Source organism: Salmo salar, chromosome ssa20 (genome assembly GCF_905237065.1).
Source record: "Salmo salar chromosome ssa20, Ssal_v3.1, whole genome shotgun sequence".
Taxonomy (NCBI): Eukaryota; Metazoa; Chordata; class Actinopteri; order Salmoniformes; family Salmonidae; genus Salmo; species Salmo salar.
Window position 1 is genome coordinate 29,773,267 of NC_059461.1, and position 15,772 is coordinate 29,789,038.

The following is a 15,772-nucleotide window of genomic DNA, read 5'->3' on the forward strand; positions in this document are numbered from 1 at the left end:
GGACACCTAGGGGGGGAGTGAGAGAGAGAGAGAAAAAAGACAGAAGGAGGGAGAGAAAGAGAGACAGATGGGGAGAAGAGAGAGGGGAGAGAAAGAGAGCGAGCGAGAAATAAATATAGGGTGACCCACAGTATAAACTGGAAGCCAGTGGCTTTGCTGTGCACTGTATTCATTCCGTGTGAAAATGTAGAAATAAATGTGAGGGTGTTAGAGCCGATTTGGACATATTTGTATTAAAGACAGAACATACAGAGCTCCATGTACATTTGTGTAAATATATGAAATATGAATGTATATGATGAAATATTAGGTATGTACCTTTATGATTTATATTTACCTGATTGAGATGTATTCATTTGTTGTTAGTGTAACTTAGTTTTTGGCCCCCCCTCTTGCCCATTCATTGTACTGTGGTAAGTGTGTTAGGATAAGGGCAGGAAGTTGGGCCTTCGGGGAGAGGAGTCCTTGCTAGACGTGGGAGCGGTATAGTTTTTTGACCATACAGACATACAGACATACAAACATACAGACATACAAATGTACAGACATGTCATATTATGTATTTCCCATATCAAGTAATCTATGCTTTAAGTTGATTGGATAATCATTTTTTTTTGTTAGATATATGAAGAATAAACATTTTTGTTGCACCATATCCCAGGATCTCATTGAATGTTTGGCCGTTTGGAAACCTTGAGTGTGGACTGTATGCGTACCAAACAACCCCGCTTCAGGCTTGGGCAGTGGCTATGGTAAAGAGGAAAGGAAGCCACTACAGAGGGTGTGTTACCTGGTAGATGAGGAGAGCTATAGTAGTGATGAAGGTGGGATCAGAGTGGTGGGTAGGCATGGCCATGTGAGCTAGTGCCGTGAGGAGAGATTCCATCAGAACTGTTCACCTCAAACAGCCACTTCTCAAACCTCTCCTGGTGACCCGGCTCCGCAATACATGTTAGTACGTCATTAAGGCATGGCTCCTGTCCTGGCACACTGTGTGAATGTGTGATATTGTTGGAGCAGGGTATATAAGACTCCAGCTTCAGTGATTTTTGCAATTTGTTCCACTCCTACCCCTGCCCAAACCCTACCACCCCCCCACCACCAACACTACCCCCCCCTCACCTCACCCCATCCCATCCCCCAACAACCCCAGCTTTCCACCACAGTGGAACTAGATACTGTTAGATGAGTAGTAATGGTTGAGGTGGGTTAGGTAGCTGTGATCATGATGGTTATTATGGCAGTTACTAAATAGTTTCCAAAGCAGCTTCCTGCAGGCAGAGTGACGTAGCAGATGTAAGGGGGTCCTGGGGAGGGGGCAGACTCATACAGCAACAAGCCCTTTGATTGGCTGACAAAGCCCTTCACTGAGTCCTCTGATTGGCTGACAGAGCCCTTCACCGAGTCCTCTCATTGGCTAACAGAGCCCTTCACCGAGTCCTCTCATTGGCTGACAGAGCCCTTCACCGAGTCCTCTGATTGGCTGACAGAGCCCTTCACCGAGTCCTCTGATTGGCTGTCGGACCCTTTCAGCTGTTTCTGCTCCCAGAAGTGATGCAACATGGCTACAACGTTCGCTGAGGACACGCACAAACACCATTTTTTGCTGGTATTTGTGCTCATTTTGTATACACTTATGGGTAATGACCATTTAGAGCATGAGTAAGTATGTGGAAATAATCAAAGTCCGCATATAGACCTGATGATTGTCACATCAAAAGAAATGTAAAAGATTGTTCGGGCTTTAGAACAAGCCACCTGTCAGGATGACAGGGCGTTTCAGAGATGTCCTGTGGCTGTGGTAAAAACACAAGGAGGTGTGAAGAGGGATAAGGAGTCAGTCTGGGGTTCAGGCAGTGGTGGAAAAAGTATGCAATTTGATACCTTAATAGAAAATGACTCAAGTAAAAGTGAAAGTCACCCAGTAAAATACTACTTGAGTAAAAGTCTAAAATATTTGGTTTTAAATATACTTAAGTATCAAAAGTAAATGTAATTCCAAAAATATACTTAAGTATCAAAAGTAAAAGTATAAATCATTTCAAAGTGCTTACAGTGTATTATGCAGTGTATTATGCAAACCAGACAGCACAATTTCTTTTACGGATAGTCTGGGGCACACTACATCACGCAGACATCATTTAAAAATGAAGCATTTGTGTTTAATAAGTCCGCCAGATCAGAGGCAGTAGGGATGCCCAAAGATGTTGACAAAAATATAAATAGTAAAGTACAGATACCCCAAAAACTACTTAGGTAGTACTTTAAGTATTTTTACTTAAGTACTTTACACCACTGGGTTCAGGGGATAAGAGGTCAGGGTGATTTAGAGTTTCAATAACGACAGAAATCGAGTGCCCAGGACAATACAATAGGAAGTCAGCTAGACTCAGCACCACAATGCTACTCTACAGAACCTCTATCTGACTTAATAAGGGTATGAGGTGGATACTGTTGGAATGGACTGTAGATCTATCTCGCTTAATCAATGCAGAGACAGCCTATCCGAACCTTGTTTAACTTCTGATGACATCTACCATCCATCTATAGCCATGGCCACACAAGTTATACACCTATTCCTTCACACTCAATGTATGTGTGTCTCTATAACTGAACATTCCCAGACTGAGTTTGTGCTGAATTAGAAACAGAGGGTACCACCCAACCACTCATCTCTAACCCTCCCTACCAAGGCTGCAGAGGGGGCTTCAGGTCATGAAGGGCGAGCCATGCAGCCCGATGAACAAGAACAAGCTTACCTTTGAGTGCAGACATTTTACTCAAATCTAATAGGTTTTCATTGAATTGTGCTTGTAGGTCAATACAGTGGAAAATCTCCACACAACACTGCTTACATCCAATCAAATCAAAAGTATTTGTATCAAAATCAATGTCATGTTCTTTACTGTGTGATACTGTAAATAGAGGAACCTGACCGTTCTGTCTGGGTTAACAAGCATCTACTAAATCAGCCTTTTCAACTATGCTTTCCCAGACTCACATTATTCCTGTGATAAAAAGCAATTCAACTGAGATTTCCCTGGCCCTATGTCTGCTTGAGTGACTAAATGCAATGATTGCCTATATAAAATGTATATAAATTCCTGTATTTAACAGCCTTATGCAACACCGAAAGCAGGGTCTGAGTCTGACCATCACACTGACTCAACTACAGGTGAAATCAGTTACATGCTCAAGCCCAGACGTCTGAAAATGGTGTGTGTGTGTGTGTGTGTGTGTGTGTGTGTCTCTGTGTGTATGGATAGTTACTCACAGTCCTTGAGGCTGGTACCGAAGTCACTTGGGGACAGAAGGTGTGATATCATGATATCGTATGGAGAATCCCAAACTTGGTTCATCCTATTCAACCTCAGTCTTCCGGCACACTCAGCCCATTGCAAACACAGTACTGACTCTCGCACACACACACACACACACACCTACACACACACACACACACATACACATACTTAGTCCAGTTAAAACACACACTCACACATGCTAAAGCTAGTTCGAACCATGCTCCATGGACAGAGCAGCAAGCAGTGGGAAACTCCTCCGAACACAACTCCACTCAAGAATTTTGAAATGAAAGAGGATAAAGACTGCACTTCCCCTTAACACCGCTGTTCTCTCTCCTCCCCCCCTCTCTCCCTCTCATGTGAAGCCCTTCCCAGAGGTTCTCCTCTGAAGTGCTTCACCTTTGTCACAAGCCCTGCTAATTAGCCCCCCTCACACGCACGCACACACTGAGGCCTGATGTTGGTATGCAGCCCCCCTCCCCTCTCCTCTCCTCCCCTCGGCAGCTGCCTAATCCCAGTGGTCAGACAGAGAATATAGGGCTCTATAGGGAGTCACTGTATAGCCCCTCTCTACTTCTCACAGCCACACATGGTCTGGGTCACACCCTGAACGTACCAGGGCCGTTGGCAGCAGGGATCCTAATGGACAGAACAGTCCCACATCTCTGACTGGGTCTTTCTGTCCATCAAATGTGCCATTAGACCAACCAATATTAATAACCCCCATCCAAATCCATAACCCCCCAGCCCACAGCCAAACACCAACTGACCCGCATCCTCAGAGGAGTCGTGTGTGTGTGTGTGTCGGCAGGCAGGATGAAGCCATGCTTCAGACTCTTGTACATCCAGGACCTGAGCTCCATTCAGACAGATTGTTCAGCCACCACATCAGTCTCTCTTACAGATTCATGAAGTCACTATCAGAGTGGATTCTCAGTCCCCAAGACCATTTTCAGGTTGTGTGTGTGTATATTTGTGTTGCCTGGCCTTGTAGAGCTCATTGGATCTTGAGAGGGTGGATGTATGTGTCTTCAAGTGTGTATGTTCTGTTCACATGAGTGTGTGTCTGTCCCTACGGTCTATATGGGGTGAATGTGTGAGCATGTCATCATTGAGAAGCCCGTTTCATTGTCAGAGACCCTGGGACTAGCGGAGAGTTTAGCACAAGTAATCAGCCCCCCTCACACACACACACACACACGACTGCATTCCACAGCCAGAGAGAACTGCTAGAAGACAACCATTGACACACCATTCTGAAGACTTCTGCAGTGAATGACACAAGTACTCTCTTCACAAGGTAAAGCACCTCGAGCACTTGGAAAAGTACTCTCTAGGCAATCCATGACTTTTACCAGCCATTTCTGTCTACAAATCAATATTTGTTTGGAGGATTTAAGCAATATGGCCACCCATTCAACACAGACTGACCAGGGGAAGGCTATGATCCCTTATTGTTAAATCCACTTCAAATCAGTGCAGATCAAGGGGAGGAGACAGATTAAAGTATTTTTAAGCTTTGAGACAATTGAGACATGGACTGTGTGTGTGCCATTCAAAGGGTGAAAATATTTAAGTGCCTTTGAATGGGGTATGGTAGTAGGTGCCGGTTTGAGTGTGTCAAGAACTGCAACGCTGCTGGGTTTTTCATGCTCAACAGTTTCCAGTGTGTATCAAGAACGGTCCACCACCCAAAGGACATCCAGCCAACTTGACAACTGTGGGAAGCATTGGAGTCAACATGGGCCAGCATCCCTGTGGAATGCTTTCTTGCCCCAACAAATTGAGGCTGTTCTGAGGGCAAAAAGGGGTGCAACTCATTATTAGTTGGGTGTTCCTAATGTTTTGTACACTGTATATAGTGAACACACACCTGGACTCATTGTCATCATATTAAAGTTGTCTTTATTGAAAGTATTCAAACTGCAGTAGATACAAAACATGACCCAACGCTGGGGGCTTGTCGCTGGGGGCTTGTCGCTGGGGGCTTGTCGCTGGGGGCTCGTCGCTGGGGGCTCGTCACTGGGAGAGAGGCCATGTTCTGTTGTCCTCGTGACAAGGTTCTCACACACACTTGACACGCACTCCATCACGTACGTCCCTCTCAGCCCCAGAAGCCATCAGTCTCTAGACTAGATTTGATGTTACTCTGATTCTCTCTCCTCTCTGCAGTGACCAGGTTAGATTCTCCCTTTATCAGCCGTCTCCTCTGAGCTGCTTTCTGCTGCTTACTAAGCTGTCTCCGCACCTTTGCACGAACCACCTCCTACAACAACAATACATACATTAGTGGAAGGATTGCGTGTGAGTGACCGTGTCAGTGTGTGCATGTTTAATCATGTGAGAGGTGTGTGTGTGTGTGTGTACTGACCGGTGGTATAGTAGAGCAGCTCCCTACACTGCCGGCGGTAGCCTCACTGTCCGTCCTCCTCCTGCTGTGTTCAACCACATGAAGCAGGCTGTCTGAGTCTCTGTGGAGGAGAGATCACTGGACTTTAACATGATCACCAAGCAAAGGAAACATATGTCAGATGTAGCTCTAGTGGTGGAGAATGACACATTGACATTTACAGTTGAAGTCGGAAGTTTACATACACCTTAACCAAATACATTTCAACTCAGTTTTCACAATTCCTGACATTTAATCCTAGTAAAACTTCCCTGTCTTAGATCAGTTAGGATCACCACTTAATTTTATGAATGTGAAATGTCAATAGTAGTAGAGAGAATGATTATTTCAGCTTTTATTTCTTTCATCACATTCCCAGTGGGTCAGAAATTCACATACACTGAATTAGTATTTGGTAGCATTGCCTTTAAATTGTTTAACTTGAGTCAAACGTTTCTGGTATCCTTCCACAAGCTTCCCACAATAAGTTGGGTGAATTTTGGCTCATTCCTCCTGACAGAGCTGGTGTAACTGAGTCAGGTTTGTAGGCCTCCTTGCTCGTGCACGCTTTTTCAGTTCTGCCCACATATTTTCTATAGGTTGAGGTCAGGGCTTTGATGGCCAATCCAATAGCTTGACTTTGTTGTCCTTAAGCCATTTTGCCACAGCTTTGGAAGTATGCTTGGGGTCATTGTCCATTTGGAAGACCCATTTGCGACCAAGCTTTAACTTCCTGACTGATGTCTTGAGATGTTGCTTCAATATATCCACATAATTTCCCTTCCTCATGATGCCATCTATTTTGTGAAGTGCACCAGTCCCTCCTGCAGCAAAGCACCCCCACAACATGATGCTGCCACCCCCGTGATTCACGGTTAGGATGGTGGTGTTCTGCTTGCAAGCCTCCCCCTTTTTCCCTTTAAACATAACGATGGTCATTATGACCAAACAGTTCTATTTTTGTTTCATCAGACCAGAGGAAAAGTACAATCTTTGTCCCCATGTGCAGTTGCAAACCGCAGTCTGGCTTTTTTATGGCGGTTACAGGTTATGTCGATATAGGGACTCGTCTTATTGTGGATATAGATACTTTTGTACCCGTTTCCTCCAGCATCTTCACAAGGTCCTTTGCTGTTGTTCTGGGATTGATGTGCGCTTTTCGCACCAAAGTACATTCATCTCTAGCAGACAGAACGCGTCTCCTTCCTGAGTGGTATGACGGCTGCGTGGTCCCATGGTGTTTATACTTGCGTACTATGGTTTGTACAGATGAACGTGGTACCTTCAGGCATTTGGAAATTGCTCCCAAGGATGAAACAGACTTGTGGAGCTCTACAATTTTTTTCTGAGGTCTTGGCTGATTTCTTTTGATTTTCCCATGATGTCAAGCAAAGAGGCACTGAGTTTGAAGGTAGGCCTTGAAATACATCCGCAGGTACACCTCCAATTGACTCAAATGATGTCAATTAGCCTATCAGAAGCTTCTAAAGCCATGACATAATTTTATGGAATTTTCCAAGCTGTTTAAAGGCACAGTCAACTTAGTGTATGTAAACTTCTGACCCACTGGAATTGTGATACGGTGAACAATTTTTCGGAAACATTACTTGTGTCATGCACAAAGTAGATGTCCTAATCGACTTGCCAAAACTATAGTTTGTTAACAAGACATTTGTGGAGTGGTTGAAAAACAAGTTTTAATGACTCCAACCTAAGTGTATGTAAACTTCTGACTTCAACTGTACATTAACACTCTCCAGGAGACTTAAAGAGACATGGAGGTGTGTGTGTGAAGAGACGTGGAGGTGTGTGTGTGTGTGAAGAGACGTGGAGGTGTGTGTGTGTGTGAAGAGACGTGGAGGTGTGTGTGTGTGTGAAGAGACGTGGAGGTGTGCGTGTGTGTGAAGAAATGTGGAGGTGTGCGTGTGTGAAGAGACGTGGAGGTGTGTGTGTGAAGCGACGTGGAGGTGTGTGTGTGAAGCGACGTGGAGGTGTGTGTGTGTGTGTGTGTGAAGAGACATGGAGGTGTGTGTGTGAAGAGACGTGTGTGATCTGTACCTGAAAGGTTTGAACTCTCGGTTGCAGGAGGAGAGGTCGACCAGCTCAGGACACACATCCTCTTCCTCCTTTTCTCTCTCTTCATCAAGACCACCCATCACAACAGCCTCTGGATCAGTCTCTCTCTGTTCTCCTCTCCCTGGGTCTCTCTGTTCTCCTCTCCCTGGGTCTCTCTGTTCTCCTCTCCCTGGGTCTCTCTGTCCATCCTCGTCTCCTGTCTCAGTGTGTGTCTCTGTGTCACTGACTTTGAGCCCCTCCAGTTCCAATATAGCATGCCTATACTCCTCCATGTCCATTCTCTTCTCCATATCCTCCTCTTCCTCTCCTTCGTCATCCTCCTCTCCCTCTTCGTCGTCCTCCTCCTCTCCATCTGGTCCTTTAGGATCAAGCAATGCTGCGTCTCTCTCAAAGTCTTTGGTGAAGCCGCTGGCTGAGATCTCAACGTCCAGAGAAACGGAACGTCTAGAGGACAAACACAGGGTGAGTCACATTCACACCCTCCCTCCCACCACCACACTACCTCCCTCCCTCCTCCCCACCACCACCACACTACCTCCCTCCCTCCCACCACCACCACACTCCCTCCCTCCCCACCACCACCACACTCCCTCCCCACCACCACCACCACACTCCCTCCCTCCCCACCACCACCACACTCCCTCCCCACCACCACCACACTCCCTCCCTCCCCACCACTACCACACTCCCTCCCTCCCCAGCACCACCACACTACCTCCCCACCACCACCACCACCACACTACCTCCCCCACCCACCACCACCACCCCACCACCCCACCCCCTCCCACCACCACCACCACCTCCCCCACCACCACCACCCCCCTCCCCACCACCACACTACCTCCCTCCTCCCCCACCACCACACTACCTCCCTCCCTCCCCACCACCACCACTACCACCTCCCTCCCTCCCCACCACCACCACACTACCTCCCTCCCTCCCTCCCCACCACCACCACACTACCTCCCTCCCTCCCCACCACCACCACACTACCTCCCTCCCTCCCCACCACCACCACACTACCTCCCTCCCTCCCCACCACCACCACACTACCTCCCTCCCTCCCCACCACCACCACACTACCTCCCTCCCACCCCACCACACTACCTCCCTCCCTCCCCACCACAACCTCCCACCACCACTACCTCCCTCCCCACCACCACCACACTACCTCCCTCCCCACCACCACCACACTACCTCACTCCCCACCACCACACTACCTCCCTCCCTCCCTCCCTCCCCACCACCACCACACTACCTCCCTCCCCACCACCACACTACCTCACTCCCCACCACCACCACACTACCTCCCTCCCCACCACCACCACACTACCTCCCTCCCCACCACCACCACACTACCTTCCTCCCCACCACCACCACACTCCCTCCCCACCACCACACTCCCTCCCCACCACCACACTCCCTCCCTCCCTCCCACCCACCACCACCACCACCACCACACTACCTCCCTCCCCACCACCACCACCACACTACCTCCCTCCCTCCCTCCCCACCACCCCTCCCTCCCCTTATGACAAATGCCCCACTGGTCGAGCTAATAGTAAACATGCTGAATTACCTGATGTCTTTGAAGGTTGGGTACAGCTCACTCTCATAATTGTATCTTTTGGCAAAGAAATCTCGTATACATTTGACATCCCGGTCAAAATACCTGTAGACAAGACAGGAAAGTTTCTCTATGTATTTGAGTGTGTGTGGTGTGCTTTTCTACATGTGCAGTGCTCATCAGTGTCAGGGTATGAGTGTGTGTGTGCGTGACTCACCACTCTGCATTGAAGTGTGTGGTAGACACCATCTGGGGGAAGTCGATCATGGTCACGTGATCGTGGTCGTCCAGCATCAGGTTAAACTCATTGAAGTCACCGTGGATAAGGCCATGATTGGCCAGCTTCACTATCAGCTCCATGACATCATTGTACATGGAGGACGGGTCTTCCAGCTCACGCACCTGACAGCTGTCAATCATTCAGACCACAAACAGAACAGCCAATCAGAGGACTAGAATCGCACACGTGAGATGAAAGCGAGACAGAAAGATCGAGAGAAAGACAAAGGTTTGTCAAGAGAAAAAGAGAGAAGTAGGTATGTAAAGAGAAACAAATGGAAGAGAAAGATGGGCAGAGAAACAGAAAGAGTGTGTGTATTTTACTTACAGTGGATATCCATTGATGAGCTCCATAACCACAGCGTGTCTGTTATAGTCAATGGGCTTAGGGACAGGAAACCCTCGTTCGTACAGGGCCTGAGAGGAGAGACATAAAGCTGTCAGACACACTATGTCACCAGCATAGATATAAAGCAGTTGAATAACTTATCATCTATGGTCACCAGGACTTCACCATACACCCTTCACAGTAGGGTTGAGTCTTCTTTTCAGAAGAAGCAAGCCGCTGAACAGTGTCGGTGCCAAGTACCTTCATGTAGGCGTACTCCTTCATGGCCGAGAGGCGTGAGAGGTAAAGCCAGGACATGTTCTTCCTGTGTTTGTGGTAGTCCCTCTTGTTCTTCAGGTTCCTGAAGGAGGTCCTCCCCAGCCTGTGGAGCTTAAGCGCGTACTGCTCCCCCTCTGGACTGGCCACGATGTAGATATCTACAGGATGAACACCACACAATATACAAACCACTTACCTCTAGAGAAGACACCCGATTCAACTCAGACTCAAATCCAACAACATTACCTTTAAGCCTGAGTTATGTTTCACTATATTGGATCACTCCAATATATTGGTATCACTCCGCGGCGGAGGGATACATCTGAGGTGAGGATTTAGATTTACTCCCGTGTAGACCCGTGTCACGGCTGGGGTCCGCCCCTACATATAGACCCCATGGCCGCGACACGTTCTCGGTGGACGTCCGTATGGTACAAACTTTCTGAAGTTCACTTGGTAAGTCACTGGTAAGTGTAATATCTTGCGTGGAAGTATACTCACTGGCTGTTTGCAGCCTGGAGCAGCTGGCCACATGGCCAGCCCCTCCTCTTGAGCGCTCCACTCGCTGCGAGCGGTTGATCTGGATCTTCCACATGGGGGGTGTCGTACTCATGTTTCGTTAGCATTACACTACAACTCTGTGGCAACTGCCCGAGACCAGGGCACTGTGGCATCCGAGGCCGCACCACCTCAGTCTGTGGGCTTGGCCACTGAACGGCACCAATAGTCCATGTTAGGACTACAGGAGGGTGTAAGGAACACCATGCAGAAGCAAGGTGACCAGCTACAACCTCAGCATACCAGTTGCGCTGGCGGTTGTTCTGCTCTTGGTGTACTGGTATTGAGGTGGTGCCCGAGTCATGTGGGGTGCACTATGTCCTCCACCTGCAGTCTGGCTTGGATGAGGGCTTGACAGCCTCTACACTGAGAGGGTCTTTGGCCACTATATCTGCCTGCCATGTGGGGTGGATGGACAGGCCAGTGGGGCGCCATCCCTTGGTCTCCAGGTTTATGAAGGGGGTTCGTCACCTGCGTCCAGCTAGGACCCGCTCAATGGTGAGCTGGGATCTGGATGTGGTCTTGGCAGCTTTGGCAAAGCCGCCTTTCGAACCGTTGGAGTCTGCCTCCCTGAAACACCTCTCTATGAAGGTGGCTTTCTTGGTAGCGATTACTTCCATGAAGAGGGTGGGTGGGCTCCATGCTCTTTCGGTAAGTTCTGAGTGCTACCGGATGGACCCCGGTGGGAGGAGTATATCTCTCTGCCCCAACCCTTCATTCCTCCTGAAGGTTCTGTCAGACAATCATGTGAACATCCCTTTGTCCTGTCTGCTTACGACCCCCCCCGGCACTAGCAGGGAAGTCTGGGCCTCCCTCCAGCATGCTGTGCCCTGTGTGGGCACTTCCTGCCTTTGTGGAGCGGACACGGTCTGTGAGAACAACAGACCAGCTCTTTGTCTGCTATGGTGAGTGTCCTGGGGGCTGGGTTATCAAAGCAGAGGCTCTCTCACTGGATCGTGGACATGATTACGACAGTATACCGCCTGGCTGGCAGGCCAGTGCTGGGATCTGTGGTGGCACATTCAACACGAGGTGTGGCTGCGTCCTGGTCTCTACTGAGAGGAGTGAGCCTCGCTGAGATCTGTGCTGCGCCAGCTGGGCTTCCTCTTGCACCTTTACTAGGTACTATCGGGTAAATGTGGCACCTCTCTCTGCGGTTGGTTCAGTGGTCCTGGGCGTCGCCTCCCCTTCTGGAGACTGTGCCGGGACCCCCCTTCCACATTGACGGCCCTTGTGTCTCGGTCCAGAGCTGGGACTTCGCTGGCTGGCCAGGTCCCTCTAGCACCGACTAAATCTGGTATGGGTATACCAATATTTTGTGAGTGATCCAATATAGTGAAACATAACGAAGGTTACGTATGTAACCACAGATCCATATAGCTCACATAACCGTGGTTACCTATGTAACCTTCGTTGTGTGTGAGGTATGTTACCTGTGTGTGTGTGTTAGAGAGACAGAGTGGATGGTTAGTACTAACCCGAGTGTGTATGTTTTTGGTCAGTTCTTACCTGACTCTTTCCCAACTCCCATCTGGTTCCCGACAGAAAGGAGTATTTCTCTAGAGCAGAACGTCTTCAAAGCCAGGTAGTCATAGCCCCCATAGTTCAGACGGTAGCCATGTACCACTGGAAACAAACACACACACACACACACACACACACACACACACACACTTAATAGATTCCTCCATAATGCATATACTGTAGTGACAGACTGAGGTTTTGAGGAATGGAAATATGTGGCAAACTGATTTCAGGGTGAATTACCCCTACCTGTTTAAACGAAGCATTATAAGTGTTCTTACTCTTAGTACGCTCGTAGGCCACTATTTTGTGTTTGACGAGCTCTCTAAGGATCTTGTTGCAGCCTCCGTGACGCAGGCTGGCGATGGAGGATATGAGGCTGACTGGAACTACCTCATGGTTTTTCATCCCCATCTCAACCTGCAGGTAGCAACAGTCCGTTACAAACCAATATGACCAATAACACTTTAAGTAACGATTGATGGCCAGAGAACTGCTCGAGTGGGGCACGATGTACCGTGTACAGTACGCACTATTACTGTCCACCACGGCCCGAGGGCGTCATTAAAATATAAAAACACTAACAGGACATCTACTTACCGCTGTGAGGACACGGAAGTCATCTCTGGACAGATACCTCAAAACTACAACATTTAATTTGCCCATATTACCACTGTAATGTGTTCTAAGCCCTTGAATATTGTGTTAATTTGCTGAGATACTACGCATTCTGTTGTAAACGCATGTGCAACCCGGAAGTAAAATATAGAAGACGTTACGTTCGTCTAATACTACGTCACGTCCTACTAGTGGTTAAAGTTTTTATTTTATATATTGTACACAAACGACATAAAAACAAGGCAAAAACAAAGAACAGCTTTCAATATAATTTCATATTCATAGATTGCCATTCATGTTCGAATAAATGCAGTTACTCACCTGTAAATAAGTTGTGAGAAGGTGTTGTATTGTCTCTATATCTCAGACAGGACAATCTGTTGGCGCTGTAGACGTCATTCTAGAACGGTCTAAAATCTATTGTCGCTTATGTTCATATATTTTATTTGCATATCTATTCATTGATTTCTATAGTACATTAGGAGACACGCACGTTTGCAACACGGTTGTTGATTGTTCATAGAGACAGCCGTCAAGAGAGAAGCTTGCTAGCAACCTGCCCAGGTTGATTTACAATACAGTTACCATCGGTATTTATTAATAGACTTCATAGGGTACTCTAGTGTACATCAGGCATTCAACAAAGGTAAGCAGGATTAGTAGAATAGCCTGTTAGGGCTAGGGGGCAGTATTGACACGGCTGGATAAAAAACATACCCGATTTAATCTGGTTACCACTCCTACCCAGTAACTAGAATATGCATATACTTATTACATATGGATAGAAAACACCCTAAAGTTTCTAAAACTGTTTGAATGGTGTCTGTGAGTATAACAGAACTCAAATGGCAGGTCAAAACCTGAGAGATTCCTTTACAGGAAGTGGCCTGTCTGACCATTTCTTGAACTTCTTTTCCATCTCTATCATTTACTAAGGATCTCTGCTCTAACGTGACACTTCCCACGTCGTCCATAGGCGCTCAGAGCCCGGGAAAAAACAGAATGTCGTCATCCCAGCCCCAGGCTGAAACACATTATCGCCTTTCTCAAGTGGCCGATCAAGGGACACTGGGCTTATACGCGTGACCCCGACCGCCCCCGCCTTTGTGATTTTTTTCCTCTGTTTGCCGAAAAGGAGATCCCCTGTCGGAATATTATCGCTTTTCTACGAGAAAAATGGCGTAAAAATTGATTTTAAACAGCGGTTGACATGCTTCGAAGTACGGTAATGGAATATTTAGAATTTTATTGTCACGAATTGCGCCATGCGCGCGACACTTCTTTACCATTTCGGATAGTGTCTGGAACGCACGAACAAAACGCCGCTATTCGGATATAACGATGGATTATTTTGGACCAAACCAACATTTGTTATTGAAGTAGCAGTCCTGGGTGTGCATTCTGACGAAGACAACAAAAGGTAATCAAACTTTTATAATAGTAAATATGATTATGGTGAGTGCTAAACATGCCGGGTGTCTAAATAGCGAGCCCGTGATGCCTGGGCTATGTACTTAGAATATTGCAAAATGTGCTTTCACCAAAAAGCTATTTTAAAATCGGACATATCGAGTGCATAGAGGAGGTCTGTATCTATAATTCTTAAAATAATTGTTATGCTTTTTGTGAACGTTTATCGTGAGTAATTTAGTAAAATGTTAGCGAATTCCCCGGAAGTTTGCGGGGGTATGCTAGTTCTGAACGTCACATGCTAATGTAAAAAGCTGGTTTTTGATATAAATATGAACTTGATTGAACAAAACATGCATGTATTGTATAACATAATGTCCTAGGGTTGTCATCTGATGAAGATCATCAAAGGTGAGTGCTGCATTTAGCTGTCTTCTGGGTTTTGGTGACATTATATGCTGGCTTGAAAAATGGGTGTCTGATTATTTCTGGCTTGGTACTCTGCTGACATAATCTAATGTTTTGCTTTCGTTGTAAAGCCTTTTTGAAATCGGACAGTGTGGTTAGATTAACGAGAGTCTTGTCTTTAAATAGCTGTAAAATAGTCATATGTTTGAGAAATTGAAGTAATAGGATTTTTAAGGTTTTGAAAATCGCGCCACACGCTGCAAGTGGCTGTTACGTAGGTCCCACCTAGCCCATAGAGGATAGCCATGTGGTTCTCAATCTCAGTACTGTCAGTATCACACAATTAAATGAATAATCTCTATAACCACAGGATTTTACAGAGTAATACATGTATTTACTATAACGGTCGCTAGTTAACCAGGCCTGTTGGCATTCATTCTCAAAGTTTGTCTACAACCCGAACTTCCTAGAACTTTGAACAGGTAAAAACTATTTTTGCCACAGCGTTCGTTGCTATCTACCGCCATCTAGTGCTCAAAGTTAGTACGTGTCGCTAATCATCACGGGCACAAATCAAGTCTGTCTGTGGCACAAAGCACCACTGTTGGCTTTTTCAGTCTCTGCATAAATATCAATATATCGTGGTCCTGGAAACCCAGGGTGTGCACTGCAGGCTTTGACTCTCACAGCAGTCTAGCTAGCATAGGCTATATCGTTGAAGTTAGGGCTGTGGTGCTCGGTATACTTTTGATCGCCCTAACTTTAGACTTAAAAGGTTGTTTTTCTATTTATTATGATCTCTCAATGGTGAATAGTACAGTGAAACACTCAATGTTGAATTCAGAACACTGGGCTGTGAAAGAGTTTTCACTGGGCATTGACACACATTCCATTCTAAAATCACTTGTGTCTGTGTGTGTGTGTGTGTGTGTGTGTGTGAGGGTGTTAAACAGAGATTTACAGGCGGTGTTCTGTTGCCATGGCCGCAGGATTCTGAGCATTCCATGGGCAGGTAGGATCTAAACAGAGGCAGT

General features: G+C 46.9%; 1 protein-coding gene across 1 annotated transcript; it reads right to left on the reverse strand.

Moving 5' to 3' along the window:
* Nucleotides 1–5,190: 5,190 nt before the first annotated feature.
* Nucleotides 5,191–13,046, reverse strand: riok2 (RIO kinase 2 (yeast)). Its single transcript, NM_001173574.1, is given in 10 exon segments — nt 5,191–5,568; nt 5,674–5,773; nt 7,750–8,211; nt 9,347–9,439; nt 9,552–9,743; nt 9,942–10,030; nt 10,203–10,378; nt 12,288–12,404; nt 12,584–12,722; nt 12,903–13,046. Coding segments are annotated over 10 exon segments (1,596 nt in total). The 5' UTR covers nt 12,969–13,046; the 3' UTR covers nt 5,191–5,406.
* Between the last annotated feature and the right edge of the window lie 2,726 nt (nt 13,047–15,772).